At 41.6% G+C, this 18,102-nt stretch overlaps 2 protein-coding genes across 9 annotated transcripts in view; one reads left to right on the forward strand and one right to left on the reverse strand.

The window, feature by feature from the left end:
- Window positions 1–3,138: 3,138 nt before the first annotated feature.
- Window positions 3,139–14,956, reverse strand: abhd3 (abhydrolase domain containing 3, phospholipase). Of its 2 annotated transcripts, XM_069157630.1 has the most exons (10): window positions 14,674–14,765; window positions 13,177–13,340; window positions 11,412–11,512; window positions 11,071–11,253; window positions 10,058–10,103; window positions 7,158–7,270; window positions 6,554–6,727; window positions 6,178–6,226; window positions 5,924–6,089; window positions 3,139–5,787 (listed from the first exon to the last, which is right to left on the reverse strand). In XM_069157630.1, exons 2-10 carry the CDS (start codon window positions 13,285–13,287, stop codon window positions 5,606–5,608), a joined length of 1,125 nt encoding a protein of 374 aa, XP_069013731.1. In that variant the 5' UTR covers window positions 13,288–13,340; window positions 14,674–14,765; the 3' UTR covers window positions 3,139–5,605. The 2 variants fall into 2 exon arrangements, with proteins under 2 accessions (XP_069013731.1, XP_069013730.1); XM_069157629.1 differs by lacking the exon at window positions 11,412–11,512 and having other exon boundaries at window positions 14,674–14,956.
- Window positions 14,957–17,006: 2,050 nt separating this feature from the next.
- The window catches only part of mib1 (MIB E3 ubiquitin protein ligase 1), a 58,355-nt gene continuing 57,259 nt past the window's right edge, over window positions 17,007–18,102 (forward strand). For 4 of the 7 annotated variants that reach the window (XM_069157636.1, XM_069157637.1, XM_069157638.1 and 1 more), the window contains exon 1: window positions 17,009–17,997. In XM_069157636.1, coding sequence (XP_069013737.1) covers window positions 17,769–17,997 — 229 coding nt within the window. In that variant the 5' untranslated portion in view covers window positions 17,009–17,768. Of the gene's footprint in view, window positions 17,998–18,102 lie in introns of all 7 variants that reach the window. The other 3 variants (XM_069157640.1, XM_069157641.1, XR_011178690.1) reach the window with 2 other exon arrangements.

The raw sequence follows: 18,102 nt of genomic DNA on the forward strand, positions 1-18,102 counted from the left end.
TTTCTTTGTTGTTGTTGTTGTTTTTCTTTTTATTGCCTGACTTTTCATAGTTTTACCTGGACATTTGTAAAAAAAAAAATTATATTAGAACAAACACAGTATAACACAAATAGTTGTCACAGGGGACACTCAAGAAATACATTTTTGTTTTTAGTGGACATTCTCCATCCTCCTCCAGAAAGCCAATATTAATCTCAGGTTTGGATATTTTACTTGGTGAAAACGTTGAGCTCAGTGAGTGAGACTCAGTCAGTGGACATCATTACATTTCCCCAGATTTTAACAGGGGTCACTAGTTTGTAAACTAACAAAAAAAACTGCGTCTGCGGGAAAAAAGTAATAAACCAATGACATTTTTCCCTTTTGGGCGCTGGAAAGGAGGCTGTAGGACAACAACTCCCACTAAGTCTATCAAAATGACAATAATAAAAGAATTACACCCAAAACAAAAAAAAACAAAGTTGGCAGTCACTGGGAAAGGGGAACAGAAACATAAATCTATGGCGGGCTGGAGGTAGCAACGTTCCCGCTATTTGCAACAAAGACAAAACACACACACACACACACACACACACACACACACACACACACACACACACACACGGTGATTGTCACTAGCTGAGAGAGAACATCATAGGTGCAGCAAATTACTCCTCATAACCAAGGCTGAATGAACCTGTATCCTTCTCTCCTTCCTTCATCCTGATCATAACAACAGACTATATACTGTGTGTATATACAGTATATATATATATATAGTTTGTGTTCAAGAACTTCTACACAACCTATGACAAGATCACACAAATGCATAATAGGATAAAATGATGAAGTGATTGCCTTTTATATCCAAAAGGTCAAAGGTTATCTTCACTGTGGCATTAGAATGAGCTCCAAAAACACGTTTCTGGACATTAGTTAATGCCATAACTCAGGAACAGAAGGGGAAATAGTGACCATATTTCAGTTATGGTCAGATACTGAATTGGTGACTCAAATTTAGGGTATCTACCATGAAACTGTGCTGATTGTATAGACCTTCTGTACTGTCAGGTTGTTTGTGAAGCATCCACATTTCAGAATCTATAGCTTTTTTGCATCAACCTCCATATTTGAAGCATTGTCTCGTACTGTCATAGTTACAACTTTGTGTTCAATAAGAATCATCATTACTGGCCAAATATGAATAAATGAAAGGATTTCTTCTAAGTCTTCACTACATTTATTGCATGTGTCTGGACAGGTGTGGATATAAACTGCAATTTGATTGGTTGGCAAAAGTAAACAGGTGATTCTATTTTTAATCAAACTTTAGACAGCTCCCCCGAACAAAAGACATAAAAGTGTTTCCACATGCTGCTGAGTACTCGTCAAAGTTAATAAGCTGGACTTCATGTGTAAAAGTGGTGGAGATCTCCTTTAAGCTCTGCTTTCCATTTGTATTAATGGTTTTAGTGTGCTTCCCGTTTACCTTCTCAGTATTTTTGAAGTGTGTTGCAAGTGCATAAATACAAAGCTTGAGCTGTGTTGTTTAAATGCATGCGCACCCCCGTGTTTATCCTGTGATTAATAATGCTCTCAAGTTGCTCTTCGGCATCCATTCAATCCTGGATCATTTTATTCTGCTAAAGAGTAAAGCCCAGGTTCCTTGCTTGTTCCCTGAGCTCTATCTGTCCTGATGTTTTTCTCACCTCAACACCTCTGCAGCCATGCTGTAACTATGCACAATGACCTCCTTCACTATCAAGAAGAGAAATGGCTTCATAATGAACGCTGGGATCCTCTCTGGCATCCCTGTAAGGGCACAGGGGCATTGTTGGTCCAGGGACAGGACTATTTCAGCTCCTGTGAGGTAATATTAGAGCACACTTTCCATCAACCTACCACCCCTGTGTGATATAACACAAGGCTATTTTCACCCAGCTGCTGTCAGGATAGGATGAGAAAGAGAGGGCAAGAAAGAATGGATGGCATGCTGAGTCTTGCACCTCATAATTGCTCTTTTGGGAAAAGCGAAGCGAAATTGCACGCAAATCCCAAAACAGGTTTGCCTCAAAAGATTTCCGATGTCCCGAAGTGATTAAAATTCCAAAGCTTACAAAGACGGCAACTGGTTAATTGACTGTTTTATAACTACAAACATACACTGTGTACATATTGGCTTATTTGGCTTCTCTCAGTAATGCTGTCATTTTTCTTGTGGTGCAGTTTCCCAAGCTGATTTCATTGTCTAATCTGATCTTTTTATTAATATTTCAGCAAATTCTGTGACGATCTTAATAATTTCTTCTGGCTCATTTCTCTCCGTTTTAAGGCCTCAGCTAACACAGAGCTTGATGTTAAACTACATTTAAACTATGGCATGCTTAAATGCATCACAGATACTACAGTGAAATATATTTTACATGGTCTTAACACTGAAAATACAGGTGCTTTACTGGATATATAGATATATATATATATATACTAAGTGTACTTAAGTATGAGCAGATATATCAGAATTCGTAATAGAAGGATTGCTGACACATTATATCAATTCTCGTAACCAGGAGTAAATTACTCATCACCCATTGGCAGTCTACTCTAATTACTCTCAGGCTTCCATAACCCATCAAGCTAAAAACCAAAGCTCATCTGTCTGTGGGCTTATTGAGGGGGGTGTTGGACTGTAGGTAAGTAGAGTGCTGGGAGATTACAGTTTGCCTTTGGTGGATCACATCCATCACTGCGGCGATGCATATCCTATCAGCGGCTAAGCCCGTGAGTGTGGAGTGAGTCAATTCCAGCCACTAAAAAAAACCAATACGGTGACGTGAGAGGGGAGGGATTGTGACCCCGCAGTGACATGCTGGTCTTGCAGTACGCCAGCTCAAACAGTAGATGGTCAAAATGTGTTGCCTTCAGGGAATGAGTCTGACACCGAGAGGGTCCTGTGCGAGCTGAACGCCTCACGCGACCGGCCGGTATCTGACCGTGTAGTCGGATTATGAACAGTGTTTAGCCACGGGTGGAAAGAGAGAAAAGAAATGCTGACAAAAGCAAACTGCAGTCAATTATTTTAACCAGCAGCGCATGGTCAACCTGGCAATTCAATATACTCTGCTGAGGAAATGTATCACAAGCAAAAGCACTGGAGACAAATGGAGCTAGACTTTGTTTGATCATTTATTAAATACAGCATATTACAGTCATGTCAATAATGTGAATATACTAGTACTTATACTATAGAGACAAATTTTCAATTTAAAATCGTATTGCTGCACATGTTAAACAGAGTGTTTGTTTTTCTTCTTCTTACGTCGTGTACAAAATGAAATGCAGCATCCTATGAAAAAAACAAACCTGTCCTTTGTGCTACAGATTACAAAGTGATGTTAAGGTTCAAGACATGATGACGCCGATGGGACACATGCTACTCGATGGACACTTGGCAGAACAAACAAACACTGAAATTCCACAGGAACGGGAAGTCAAAATCATTCATGCAGTGCATTACCCAAAGTCTGGCCACCAGTCAGGTTCTGCTTGTTTCATTGATGCCAACTCATATATGGAAGCCAGTCCCTTGATCATTGTTGGCGGAGAGAAAACACTAACGATGTGAGCTGTGCATCTTGTAAAGCGACAGCTTCAGACAGCCAATATGTACATTCTCTGTCTTCCTGTGTGCATTACGTCATTCACATCACTGGATCTAGCATCATCTTACTCACAGAAGGAACCACTGACGTGTAATTTACACACGGCTCTGTTCAGCCTTTGGGATGTGCTTTCATATTTTGAATGAAATTAAGTGCTTTGCATTAAGGAATTAGAGGCATGGTAGTATCAACTAAAATAGAGCAATTATACATTCCTTGTCATTTATGAATTATTCTCCTTATTATACATTTTTAAAAGTATTTCATGTGCGCGAAGGTCGGATGGGTGAAAATAAAAGTGCATAGAGCAGTTTGAAATACACTTATTTGCTTTCTTGCCGAGACTCACATGAGGAGCTTGACACCACAGGTTAGTAAGCTTAGCATACCAACTGGAAGCAGGCGGAAACTAGCCGGGCTCTTTTGCCCCTCTGAAGCTGCCTAATTAAGATGTTAGAACTAGTTTCTTTAATTGAAACTCGACTTTAGACTTTACGTCGCTGTTCCAGGCTGGAAACAGTCCAGCCACTTCCACGACGTGATGACGATATACCACGTTATTAGTACTGCGTCTCATCTCGTGTTCTTCCGTACTCACGCTTGCCATTTTGAGCATACGTGCGATCACGTTGCGCTCATGTTGCGCTCTGAGTACCCGTAAGTTGTACTCATGACGGTCGAAAAAAAAGTTGCAAGTGTGAAACGCTGGGTCATTTCTCACCCGTTACGGTCGCCATCATGGCTGCATAGCAGAATGGAAAGTATTTTTGAATTTGTAAAAAATGGCTGTCAAGAAAGCTGAAAATATGATGAACAACACGGTGTTCATCGTCATCATCAACGTAGTTTTAATGCTGACTTCAAATGGAACTCGTGCTCTTGCGGTTACAACAGGAAGTCACGGCGTGCACGGCCTGCTTGATGTTCAAGTGGTTAAGTCGCGAGAACGTCGTTGCCAAGGACCGGCAACGTGGACGGCGTCAAGAAGCCAAGCCGTTCTAACGGAATTTTAGAAGGCAGCACTGAAGGTGCTGGTTGACAGGCTCGCTGCTTTTTCCTGCTTCCAGTCTTTATACTGTTCTACACTAACCCTCTCCTGACATTAGCTTCACATTGATTGGAATGAATCTTCCCAACTCTCCAAAAGAAAGCAAACAAGTGTATTTCCAACTATATCAAATTATAACTTTAAAGAAAATAAATTACTATATGTCAACCGGTAATTAAAACATACCTTTAAATGAGTGCGGAAAACAAAAAAGGACAATAATTGACAAAACAAATACTACGCAGGAAGAAAAGAATTATGAGTAAATAAAGAAAATCCCTGAGGGCTAAAATCCTACTGATTTAAGTGCTAAAGGATGCTTTATGAACAAAAATGAATGGATTTTCATTTACAGTACTTATATTGACTTCAACTGAAAACGATTGCACGAGGAAATCACAGAATTCTTCAGCTAGCTAATGCAACTAAACATTATGGGCGCAGACATAGCTTTTTAACAGTGACACTAACAGCTAGGTTTGCCTTGGAGAGCATGATTACAGACTTGTTAACTGCATGGAATAAATAACTGAACGTTGAATGCAACACAAATGCTGCTTTCAATAAGATGTGCCCTTCAAGTGAGAGAGAATGATTTTTTTTTTTTTTTTGCTCCCGGCAGGAGGAAGAATGGGACGGAAGGATGAAGGGCAGAGATAAAGGAAAGTCAATGGAAGGAAGGGAAAAGGTAGAATAGGATTTTATGGAGAAGAAAGAAAAAATAATGGATGGATGTGATGGAGTGCGGTCGGAATAATGAGACGTAAAATGTTCAAAGGGAGGGACAATGGTGGGAAGAAAACGAGTCAGAAATTGAAGAATTAAAAGAAGGAATGCAGCGAGGAAAGATGGATGAAAGGAATGAAAGGAAAGAAAGACGAAAGGAATAAAAGTAGGAACACTTCGCTAAGTTCTCTTATCAGGAGAGGTCGTTGAGTCGGCTGCCTTGTTCGATGACCGCCTTCACAAACTGCTTGAAGACTCGGTCCATGTAAGTGCTCTGTCGTGGCCACAGGCCCTCCAGGAAGCCAATATGGCCGCCGTGACCGGTAATGAGCAGGGCCAGGTTAGGATTCTGCTTCACTGCCTCCACTGGAATGGCTGCACACAAAAGCACAGGATTCAGTTCTTGTTTTCTGTGGACTAAATTCTCAGTATTCGTGGCAGTTAATATTCATGTCATCGTTTTTTCTGAAAAAACGAGGAGTGGAAATCTTGTGAGGTTGTCGAGACTCACCATGAGATGGAGAAAAGACATCATCAGCAGCGTTCAGACACAGCATTGGCACCTGGACAGATTTCAGCCTGTGGACAGGACTGGCATCGTGGTAGTAGTCGTCGTTGGTGGGGTAACCAAACATTATGGAGGTGAACCTCTCATCGAACTCTCGGATGGTCCTTGCCTGCGGGGATCAAGTCGAACGATTCAATCCTGTCCGCTTGGTTTACTTATATTAGCATGGCTTAAACGTCACTGTGAATAATCCCCACCTTCATGACATGATCAATGTCGTAACACTTTTCGAGCACGGGTCGGTGTCTGCAGGGGGGATTAAGAATAAAACTGTCACTAACCGCTGTCAGGTTGAATGATTAGCATCCGAAAACGTCTCTCAAAAATGCTGACGAGGCTGCAGCGACATACTGAAGGAGCGACCGGGCTGCGCATACATCACGCGCACACGCAGATGAGCGTATGTTGTGGGCATTAGAAATACAGCAGCAGTGCAGTATTTTTTTTAAAAGGCAAACTTTAGATCAGAATTTAAAACATAAAACCTAGTTACTCAAGCTTGTGAAACGTGCAGCCTCTTGCGCTAGGAAGCGAGTTTGCGGCCGTGTTAATCCCGCTGTGACCCTGGCTGACCTGTGCACAGAGGCTTGCAGGCAGCTGGTGAGGTAGGAGTTGAAGAGGAAACGGTCCAGGGGTTTTTCCAGTGAAGCGGTGCACTCAAACACATCCCAGCCTGCTGAGAAGACCACAACCCCTTTCAGACAGGTTTCCCGGCCCTTTCGCCCCAAGTAGTTGGCCAGCATCATCCTGAATGTGGCCAGAGAGAGAGAGAGAGAGAGAGAGAGAGAGAGAGAAAGGGATGAAGGGACAGACAGGGAAAAAAAACAGGGATTCCATTTCGGACCAATCCCTCAATTCAAGGGATTAGTGCTGTGCAAAAAAAAAAAAAAAAACACTTTCTTTGGCATGCTGCACTGGACGACCGGAACTAAATTTAAGCACTGACAAGCCCAAACCAACACTGAGCGAATGTGTAATATCTTTTTGTTTGCTAATGTTGCATTACGTTACTCAGGGTGTTCCTGTTCATGTTTAAGATTCAGGTTTAGCTGCCGTTGAGTCACCAACAAACGTGTAAAGCTGTCTTTAAACTTTCACATTCTCAGATGCATTTGCAGCACGATTCGGGAGTCGGTACTGAAATGTGCGGCCGGCTGGTGGTGCGCAGCATCTTTACCCGCCCATGGAAACTCCAGCAGCAATGATTGGAGCAGCTTCATTGTTTTTCTGGATGTGCTCAATAACAGTCTCCAGATCCTCTGTGTTGGCTGCGCAGTAGGTCCTCGGCGTCTGGGAGGGACAGCAAGACAACACAGTCCCTCTTATCTCTGTGTTTCTCTATCAATGTTAAAATGATAATAAAGACCCATCGTTGGATTTTTTTTTTTTTTTTTTTTTTCCTTCGTTTTCTGCGATAGTAATCTGAATATCTTCTTGACTGTTGTTCCAACATTGCTTCCAAAGACACCACCTTACTGCCTTTATTAAAGTAGCTCCCCGGCACCTGCAGCAGCCCCAGTGGCCTAATGGAGAAGGCATCGGCCTCCTAAACCAGGGATTGTGGGTTCATTCGCATCTGGGGTGAGTAGTTGAGAAGCAACTACAAAGACTAAATGAATACCCTCCTCTTCTATATTAACAGAATACTTTTGGCACATTAGAAATAGGACATTTCAGGACATCACTTCGTAGGCAATTTCAACTTAATATATACATATTATGTACATCTGAGACACAAGGTAACATGTCTAGAAAACGGTTTAGGGGTTATCATCATTGTGACTACGCTGTGATTTTGCTGTAATTTGCTAGCCTGGTATTACCTTACACAAAGTCACTGTGTAAATATATGTGTCTGACCCAAGTGGCAACCCACTATGACATTACTTTTTTAACTGCCGTTTCGAATCCCCAAGTCTGGCATTTTGGTGGTCGCCATCTTGTTTTTTTTGGAGCCAGAAGTGACCATATTTGGAAGAGCTGCAGAGGAGTGATTCAGTCTGAATGAGAACTCGAGGACACTATACCCAACCACCTATACCAGAAACTGACTGCACCCCAGGAATGTAAATCAAACAAGACATGCCCCCAAACATAGCTCTTTTTGAGGCCAAATATGTAATTAATTATGGAAGTAATTTCAGGAATAACCAGAAAGATTGAATTTAGCTAATAACACCCTTTGAATGGGAATCTATTGGAGCCAGAGGTGTTTTTGAGAGCCAACCCCTAGTGGCCCTCAGTGGCATTGCACTTTATCTAAATTGCTTTCACTTATCATTGGCTACGTCCATTTTTATATAGTCTATGTTCAACACATTTAAAGATGTCACCTTATGGGCATTTTGAACAGCAAAATATTATGGACATATACTACATATAATAGACATAATTATACTGTGTTTTTCTCTGCATTGACACTGGTGTGAAGCATCTCCTTTGGATTGCAAAAGTTGGTTTTCTACTCTATAAATGTATAAAGGCGTGAGCATAGGATTTATGTTTCATTACATACAACCTACTGTATATAAAGAAAATAGTTTTTGCAGGCCAATCAATGGTTACCTCTTCCTCTTATGTTGCACAGGTGCAAATTTGAACTCAATAGTGACAAATTCCTTAATATTATTGTTTAGTCGGTTATTTCTGACTGTGATAAGAATGTTTTTTTGGGGGGAAAAGGGGTAAAATCTCTCTCAACTTAAAGCTGTGTTATCTGTCAGAGCAGGTCACTTAACATTTGAAACAAGCCTGCACTAACTTGAAGGAGCCTATTTAACAAGTCCAATTTCTCAGGGTAGTGTCGACTCTTCAAGGCTCCTCATTAAGATGCAAGAAGAAACTCAGGCAAAGGGAATTCCTGTTTTTCTCGTCTATTACCCTTCATTTAATAGACCTAATAGATTTAAGTGTGGAATTTTACAGGGACAGCAGAACTCACTAAGTAAAATTTATTAAATTTAATAATGACTTGAATGAGAATAATGAAATACCAATGGTTAGGGGAGCAGATTGAAACTTCTTCACTGCAAATATACTCCGCAGGAAAGTGTAATGTAATAGGCTTTTTACGAGGTCTAGAAATAGGGCACTAGCACTTAGGATCGTCTTTGTAGCAGGGAGCATCTCTATACACAGCGGGTCATTCTAAAGCACTGGCCTATTTAAACAAAGGAGGCTATTCACACTAACTGGACACAGAGAAAACACTCACAGAGGCATACAAATGCTAAATCATTTGCATAGAATATACTGTATCACAAATCCCAGCTGAAATGGGGGAGAAAATTCCTTCCTTAGCACCACCACTTGGTACGGTGCCGAGGTTACAGGGTCCAACTCCATTGTTTTTCTTCTAAATACAGCTGAGCCAACTAAATTCTGGATGTGACCTACAATACAAGTTTAAATCACACTCAGTGACACAGGACACTTTGCTTTGGTGTCCCCTTTTTTTTTTTTTTTAGTTTCAGAGGTGAGACAGAATATGAACATTAGATCAACTGTGGGTACTCCCTACCTGTAACGAAATCTCTGTCTGGTAGTGATGGTATGTTTAGATCGGGGTGATACAGTCGCCCGTAAAGAACGTGCCTCTGTTCTGAAGCAGAGACGTACAGACAGAGAAGGGGGAGACAGGAGAAACATAGGTGGCATGCTATGCACTATCAGAGTTTGGGCCCTTTTTGATGGCTAAATATACCCGGGTGGAAGAGGACAGATTAAGCAAGGTGTCGGAGCAGCACGTGTTCGCCGAGGTCATATTTCTCTGGATCGGTATTAAAATACAGTATCTGCCTGCAACTTAATCCCCGCTGTGCGACAACATTGTCTGTGCGGCGTCCACTTAGGCTCCCCGTGGGCTCCGTGACACGTGTGCAGCAGACGTGCTCTGTGCTGGCCGGACCAAAGAAAAGAACAACTCTACTGGGACGCCGAAGGCAAAACCTAGTGTCCTTAACAGTCCCTTTCCTAAGCTGTACACATGTCTGTCTTTCTGAATGTGGACAAGGTGAATAAAGAAATGTATTAATAAGGAAGGAGAGGTTGAAAACTATGACACGCGTCGCTCCTTACCAGTAGTGTTTCACCAGAAACCCCTCTGTTGTTGAATACCGCACATCTGAAACACACAAAACAGGCACTTATTTAAATTATTATGGTCTGCCAAATCCTTCTTTTAATCGATTCTTCAACTGATTGCAACTAAAAGAAGTTCAGCAGCAGCTGAAATAATAAGTCAGTCAAATGGTAAACATTTCAAGACATCACCATGAGTTTAGGGAAGAGAATCAGGAATCAGCATTTTCTGCTGTTTCTTGGCCATTTTTATAGATTTATGAAGAAAATAATTATATAACATGATAATGTTATTATGAAGTTAATTGTAAACTTTGCGCTGAAATGATTGCCGACTTCATTAACAGAGAATCAATCAGCAGCTATTTGAGCTATTATTCACATTTTACTCTGTTTTTGAGAAACGGTGTGTGTGTGTGTGTGTGTGTGTGTGTGTGTGTGTGACGGAGGGGGGGGGGGGCTGGTCTGGGTCTAAGCTGCAAAGCTTGTACTGAGGATAAGCTGTAATTAATTAAGCTACACAGACAAGGCTGAGGGGTGGAAGATGCTGAGTTTGCCGGCTCTCTTCCCAAATGTGGGTGAAAGAATGACTGCAGAGAACACAGAAAGGGCCAACTGGAGAGGGGGGGAAATAGGAGGGAGGGGGGGGGACTGCCTCCCTCTGCAACTCTTTGAGCTTGTGCTACGTTTGGCTATTTACAAAAGCAGCTCTTGACACGGAGCTCACTTTATGTGTGCACTTCACCTGAAATAACCCCACGCTCCTGTCACTAATGCGCCCATTATATAAAAGAACGACGAAAGCAGTGCGAGTGTCGATGTTGGGTTATACCGTGCCATCGATATTAATATGACTGTGGAAGTGTTTTGAGTTTGACCAGACAAGAAATCTGTATTTCTGATGAATGGCAAATTAGAAAGGCCGAGAGAGTGTCAGTTCTGTGATTCCGTGCCCTGAATGTGAGCTCAGCGTTGGACCTCAGCCAGGGTGTCCGGCCAAGACCACCCACCTATAGCCCAGATCCCGGCTCTGTTGGACCATGTGCAAGATGTAGGACTCTCGGCTGGTACCAGTCAGACCGGGGAGAAGCAGGACCGTGGGCCTGGTGGCGGGGTCGGGATGAAAGACGCTGTCGTCGTTGTCAAACCAATCCAAAGATATCTGTCCTCCATCTGCTGCCTTAATAAGCTCACTGCGGAGAGGGGTGAACACGCAAGTCAGCAACGCGGGTCTTTGGGGAAATGATCTTCAATTTGTGTCTATCCATGTCTTCGTCTCACTCATGCACGTGCGACACAGACGAAAAGTAAAGCTAATGAATGTTAGGTAAGTTTCAGGTAAAGTGATTACTTCATTGTATCCATCACACACTGCCAACAGGGAATTGGATATGTGAGTAGAGCGCTCACTGACAGCTGCCTCATTTCCCTTGTGATCATCTCGTCAGTGGACTTTGCAACACACAGCAGGTCATGATGAAGAGGAGGGCATTGCACCACTGGGCTCTTATGGTCAATCAATTTCTGGGCTATACAGCTCGTGCCTGGCAGATGAGGTCATTGAGTCCCAGCGCTAGTGCATTAAGAAAAAAAAAAACCTGCACTTCACACAAACACACACACACACACACACACACACACACACACACACACACACAGCAGCCACCGAGCCAACTTGGCCGGCCAGCGGTAAAGACATCAGCATGAAATTACAGAACCGCCATGAAATATGCACCTGAGGCGAGACTTTAAAGTCCAAAGAGGGGCCGGTTCAGAGTGACCAGCGCACCAAGTGGGAGGGGCGTTGGTGCTAATCCTCCACTCGGACAACGCGGTGAGTGGAATTTCACCCAGACAGCCTCCGATAAATAGGACAGTTTTCACAGTGTCCGTCCTTGGGTCAACCTTGGATAACTTCATTGTAGGTGGGGGTGTCCGGTTGTCCCCGGAGAAATGTGATAATAACTTCAGTGAATGTGACTATCAGTCTTGCTGGGTTTCATGACATGTATCTGCATCAGGATGGATACAGTCCCTCTGCATTATGGGAATATTTGTCTCCTTGACAAAGGGGACCATCAAAGCAAAGGTGGTGTGAGTGTCCTTGGGACAGACAAATGATGGGACTAATAATTCAGCTGAGGATTCACAAAATGCCAATAAAAACAACAAAAAAAAACAATATAAACAGTCCAATGGGTCAGTTTTTACTTATATAAATGGAACACATCCAAATAAATAGATTGAGAAAGATTTTTTCCAGCTACAATATTGAACACTATTTTGCTTCCACTGTCCTCGTTGATTGAAAATAAATCATTTTATTTTTGTTTTATGTCACGGAAGAACAAAAAGAGAAAACATTTATGATATGTTTTTCTCTTTCAGTCCAAACTTTAGTACGAGGCTGACACACACAAACACACACACAGTCACATCACTTGTACATTTTATAGTATACACAAAGACCTAACCAGAAAAGATGCACATACCAATGATGTTATGTTGGAATACATTTAAAGAACTTAATAAAAAGTAAAAATGAATAAATAAGTTGTACATGTGTAATAATGAAACACAAATCTGTCTTAATTCATAATAATCTTCTTTATAAAGGTGGGGGGTGAGGAATGCAGTGCCAATTAATCTCTAACAGAATGTACATTATCGCACAGCTGGTCGGGAGGCCCGAGCCAACATGGTGGCACAAAAGATCTCTTTCTCCTCTGAGCTTTAGAGTTTAGCTAAGAACAAGACTGGGATTTGTTTCCAGTTGTGACACTGGAAAGGAAGAAATCAAGAAACAGCCAACAGCAGTTTCTCACTGACCCAGCTAGTTTGAAAGGTTTCTTGATAAAGCTGTGCACAGTTGGCGTGGAAAATGTCTGAGGGTTTTTCCTATAACATTCAATAACTCTGGAACGCTAGAACAGGGCAGCTGGCATGTTGAATTAACAATTACTTTACAATGTATTATTGGAGATAAGCTCTTTGACTTTAACTACTTCTAATGGACTCTTGAACCAGGTGAATCATAACTGCTTGGGAAGGAGAAATACATTCTCTGCATGGGGGGAAAAAAAACAAAAAAACAACCTTGTGTGGTGAGGACTTACTTTCTGTAGACAACCCCAGGTTTGGCTGTGACAAAGGGTCTCAGCAGAGTCTGGATGCGGCTCTCCCAGCACCAAAAGGTGGGGTAGTAGGTCTCTGACACTACGGGACATTGCTCCCTCAGAAACTGGTAGAACTTCTTACCCCCAGAGATAAGCTGTGGCTTCTGCAGAATACAAACGAGTGAAGGGTTGAGTAACCTGAGGGATCATTTAGTATGATGTTATTTAAAATGACAACAGATTCATCACTCTGTTAAAACAATTAAAGCTTGAAGTTTTGATACCTCAAATGCTGTAAAAAAATATTCTTAAAATTGCACAAGTTATTGGGTTATTAGCTCTGAACTTAACATGAAATCCTCATGATATTGATGTCAAATCCCTGAGAATGTATCTAAAGAGGGATTTAGCAGCAAAACATGATTAAGAGTTTGTGCATTTAAGCGTAACAGAAAGCAAAGTCAAACTTTTAGCCTGGCTTAGTGTATGAATGTGAATTACAAGCCTTTATTACAGTTGAACACACTGACTATAAACGTCAGGCATGCATTAGCACTTCATATCACGAATGAAAATCTTTATTGTGTAGTCTGCTAATTTTGCTTGGAAACCCTTTTAATAGAGAAAATGTTGCTCTGACTAGCATTCAATCCACTCACATTATATTTCACTTAAAAACAAATTCCCGTTTAGTTGAACTTAAAACTAAATTAATCTTCTATTAATATTAAGGTTAGGTTAGGTTAGGTAGTTACTTTATTAATCCCCGAGGGGACTTTTTTTTTCCGCTACAGCAGCATACAGGAAGCAATAAGATAATAATAGAACAATAGAAAAGCAATAAAATAGCAGTAGAAAATATAAAATATAAATATAAAATGCACAGTATATACAGTACAGTATATATCTATATACTATCTATATATTAAAACCGATACATGACAAAACCTATTATTAATTATGACACAAAGTGGAGTCGCCGTGAGTCTTCATCTGGGCAACTTCCCATGTATTACATAAAACCATTTTTATTTTTTATTTTTTATTGCTAACATACAGTAATGTTAGCCTAGCTTAGCCAACATCACTGACTGAGAGAAACTGACTGTTTTTTTTTTTTTATCGGATTTATATAATGTAACCTGCTTAAATACGTGACGCACGTGGACATTTGTGGATCATATCTATTAAATGCTGATTAAAGTGCGCGCGTCTCGCTTCGCATGTCCACATGCGCTCGTAACGTTAACCCGCCGGTGAGCAGAGAGATGCAACCTAATCTTAAATCTCCATCAGCAAATACACCGGTCGAGTATCATCATCATCACCACCATCATCATCATCATCATCATCATCATCATCATCACGACCGTCATGATGCTCCTCCGTGGAAAAAGCACTCACCCACACACCGGGTTTAATTACAAGTCACAGGGGAGGTGGGCAAAGAAGAGTCCCTTCAAAGCAGCCTCGCCAGGTCACAAACCGATAACTTACCTTCGCCACTGAAATTAAATAGTAGCAGGTGTACGCTGCGCTGAAGCCCAGCACCAGAGACAGACCCACTCCCGAGCCGAACAGCCCAACTTTCACTTGGTTTTCCAAATAATGTGACAGGTCCCTTGTCAAAATGTTGAAATTTAAGTCCAGCGAGATCATTGCAAAGGTCCCTGTTTGTCTCCCAGTACTGCGAGGACAAGCGGACAAGCGGACAGCCCGGTTGGAATTCAGCCGTGTCTTTTGCCTGCGAGCCCGCTGTGAAGGAGACAGTCAAGGGGACTGATGACGGGGGGAGATATGTGGAAGTCTGAGCGAGCGGTGGCGCTCTTTGACCGCCTATCAGTGCAAAGCCGCTCGGGGGGGTCACTCAGTCGCCCCCTGCCGTCCGCAGAGGGGACGTGCACTCTGCTCCAGCAATAAAGCCTGGAGGTCTTCTGCGGGAGCCAAAACAAAAATAACTGATAAATTAAAAGTAATAGGAGTTTCTATTCCTGTCTGTGAACTTTTTGATGGTTGTTGTGTAAATTTATTTCTATTTATTTTTTTTTCTTTGTTTTGAGTGTAGATTTCTCTTTTTTTTTTTTTATTTTTATTTTTTTTTCAAATTTCATGCAGGGTAAATTTTTTTTTAACACATTTTCTGAGTTTTCTTTTACTTTTCTTTTCTTTTCTGTTTTATTTATGCAGTGTTGATTTTTGTTTGCTGTTTTGGTGTGGACCCCAGGGAAGACTAGCGACCACTTTGTGGAAGCTATGACGATCTGGTCTAAATTAAGAATAAAGAAGAATTTGCAAAGAAAGCACGAGCATCACTGAATACATTCAGCCTCTGAAAAACAGGTTTGGATTTACTGCGGCAAATAGTCCACGGTGAAACTGAATTACTAACCAGTCATACCACGCTGGTGCCCCAGGGGCTATACAGACCCACATGGGGCCCAAATGCCCCAGGTTCTCCACGTGGCAATTTGCAGTAATTTAATTAACTGAAAATGTTATGAAATTATAAGGAGCCTTAAGGCAAAACTATTATCTTGGGGCCTCATCTTGTACAGAGTGGGACTGAGTTATAATCCATGCTTTATTTCAGTTTATACTATGCTGATATGGTGTGTTTTAACATGTAATTTCTGCCTAACTTTTACAAATTGCACAAAAAGCAGGAAAACATGGCGTTGGAGGAGCGCATAGGACCCTATAGATGATAGGTGGTTAATCTAATTCAGGTCAACTGGAAGATTAGTTAGTCTGATTTAAAAAAACCAAACTTGGTTTAGTGTTATTAGGTTAATATTAGGATCTGCTGAGTCTGATATGATTGTGATGAGCATGAAAAACATTTGAATGGAGTTAACATTTGGATTATGGTGTAAAGATGAATATAATTGTGCACATATAAATGGAGAAGACAAATCTTCTCCGTGGGTTGGATATCATTTAATAGTGAAGCTTTTAATTAATGTCATCTGCCATCAGCTCTAATGATGCCACAAAATGAATCCATTCTATAAACTGCAGACAACACATGTAGCATCTATGTATGGCGATATTGATAAGCATGAGTCCTAATTCTTACAGGTTATATTTAAAAAGTTGATTTACTAAGCACGTTCTCCAAAAGACTCCTCCAGCTCCGCTGTCACAAGGACAGATACAGGAGATCATTCCTGCCGACCGCAATTAGACTGTACAATAACTCACCTCTGGCAAAATACATCACATAACAATAATACTGTTGACTGTGTTTCTTGGTTGTTTGTATATAATATATATAGATATATACTGTACTGTATACACTGTATATACTGTGCATTTTATATTTTTACTGCTATTTTATTGCTTTTCTATTGTTCTATTATTATCTTATTGCTTCTGTATGCTGCTGTAGCGAAAAAAAACTTCCCCTCGGGGATTAATAAAGTAACTACCTAACCTAACCTAAACATTTCTTTTTTTTTTTTATCAGATTATCAATGCTAGTTCATGTATATTCACAGGCCTAGATTATATGCAAGTTGTTTTTTTTTTAGGAAATAATTTCAAATAAATGAAATTTGTACTTGTCTGTGCAAATTATGGCATCAGAAAAAAAATAAATTTTTTTGAGTGGAAAATACTGGTAAAACTATTTGAAAAAAAAAATTTAAAAAAAATGTCCACTCACATTTCTGTGACTACGTCACAAAAAAAACCAAAACCCCACTTCAAATCTGGATCTACATTTATTTATTCAAAACATACTTCAGTGGTCCTGAACGAGACAGGTGCGCATGCGCCGGGAGGGGTGAGGAGGGGTGAGGAGGGGGGCCCTGCTTGTTTTCCAAGCCTCGCGTCTTCGTGCTTTGTCGTGTATCTCCGGAGCTCAGTTGTTGCTCGTCTGAGCTTTGAACGATGATTGACTATAATGGCGACGCGTTTATTCCGAGTTGAGTCCATGGAAACCTTCTCTGTCTGACAAAAAGGGAACACATCGGATGCTGTTTTTTTTTTTTTTTTTTTTTTTTTCCCCTTTTCTTTTCTTTTCTTTTCTTTTCTTTTCTTTCTGCAACCGCAGACAACGACATTAAAGGACCAGCGACCACCAAAACAAGAGTACATTTACCTTCAGCGACGCGGAGCCGGGAGAGGTTGTGTGTGTGTGGTTTTTTTTTTTTTTGTGTATCTCGCTTAGCCTAGCCACTCGGCTCGCTAGCTTGCTAAGTTGAAGAGGTGGCATTTCTCGTGTGTTGAACCGGAGGAGAAGGGCAGTCGAGAGATCTGCCTGAGCCGGCGATGTGGCCACTTTATACGGGTTTGGGGTGTTTAGTTTCTCGTTCCTAGAAGCAACGCCGAGGAGCTGACTGGCTAACAGTTGACGCTAGCTTGTAGTAATAGTTGTTTTTATTGTGTGTGTGTGTGTGAAGAGGATCCAGCAGCCTCCTCGGGAAGCTAACTTAGCTAGCAGGCTAGGCTCCGTGGATCGTCCCCCGTCTCTTTCCTGTTTGGACTTGAACTGTAAACCGAGCGCACCTTAACAGCTGGCTGGCGGAACCACCGCCCGGCTCGTGAACTCGTGAAGGTTCCGTTGTGGCGTTGCGAGATCTTTTTCTTCGATGACCACCGGCAGGAATAACCGGGCGATGATGGAGGGAGTCGGGGCGAGGGTGGTCCGCGGACCCGACTGGAAGTGGGGGAAGCAGGACGGCGGAGAGGGACATGTCGGCACCGTGAGGAGTTTTGAAAGTCCGGAGGAGGTGGTGGTTGTCTGGGATAATGGGACGGCTGCCAACTATCGTTGTTCTGGAGCTTACGACGTGAGGATATTAGACAGTGCTCCAACAGGTAACTTTACATCAGCTGATTTATTTTTTTTTGCCGGCACTCGCGTTACAAGATACAGGGGTCCTTTTTCTTTTTTTTTTTTTTTTTTTGGCCTTGATGTTTGTG

This window comes from Embiotoca jacksoni, unplaced genomic scaffold, assembly GCF_022577435.1.
Source record: "Embiotoca jacksoni isolate LCO1_2020_lvr unplaced genomic scaffold, fEmbJac1.0.p SCAF_22, whole genome shotgun sequence".
In the NCBI taxonomy this organism is placed as follows: domain Eukaryota; kingdom Metazoa; phylum Chordata; class Actinopteri; family Embiotocidae; genus Embiotoca; species Embiotoca jacksoni.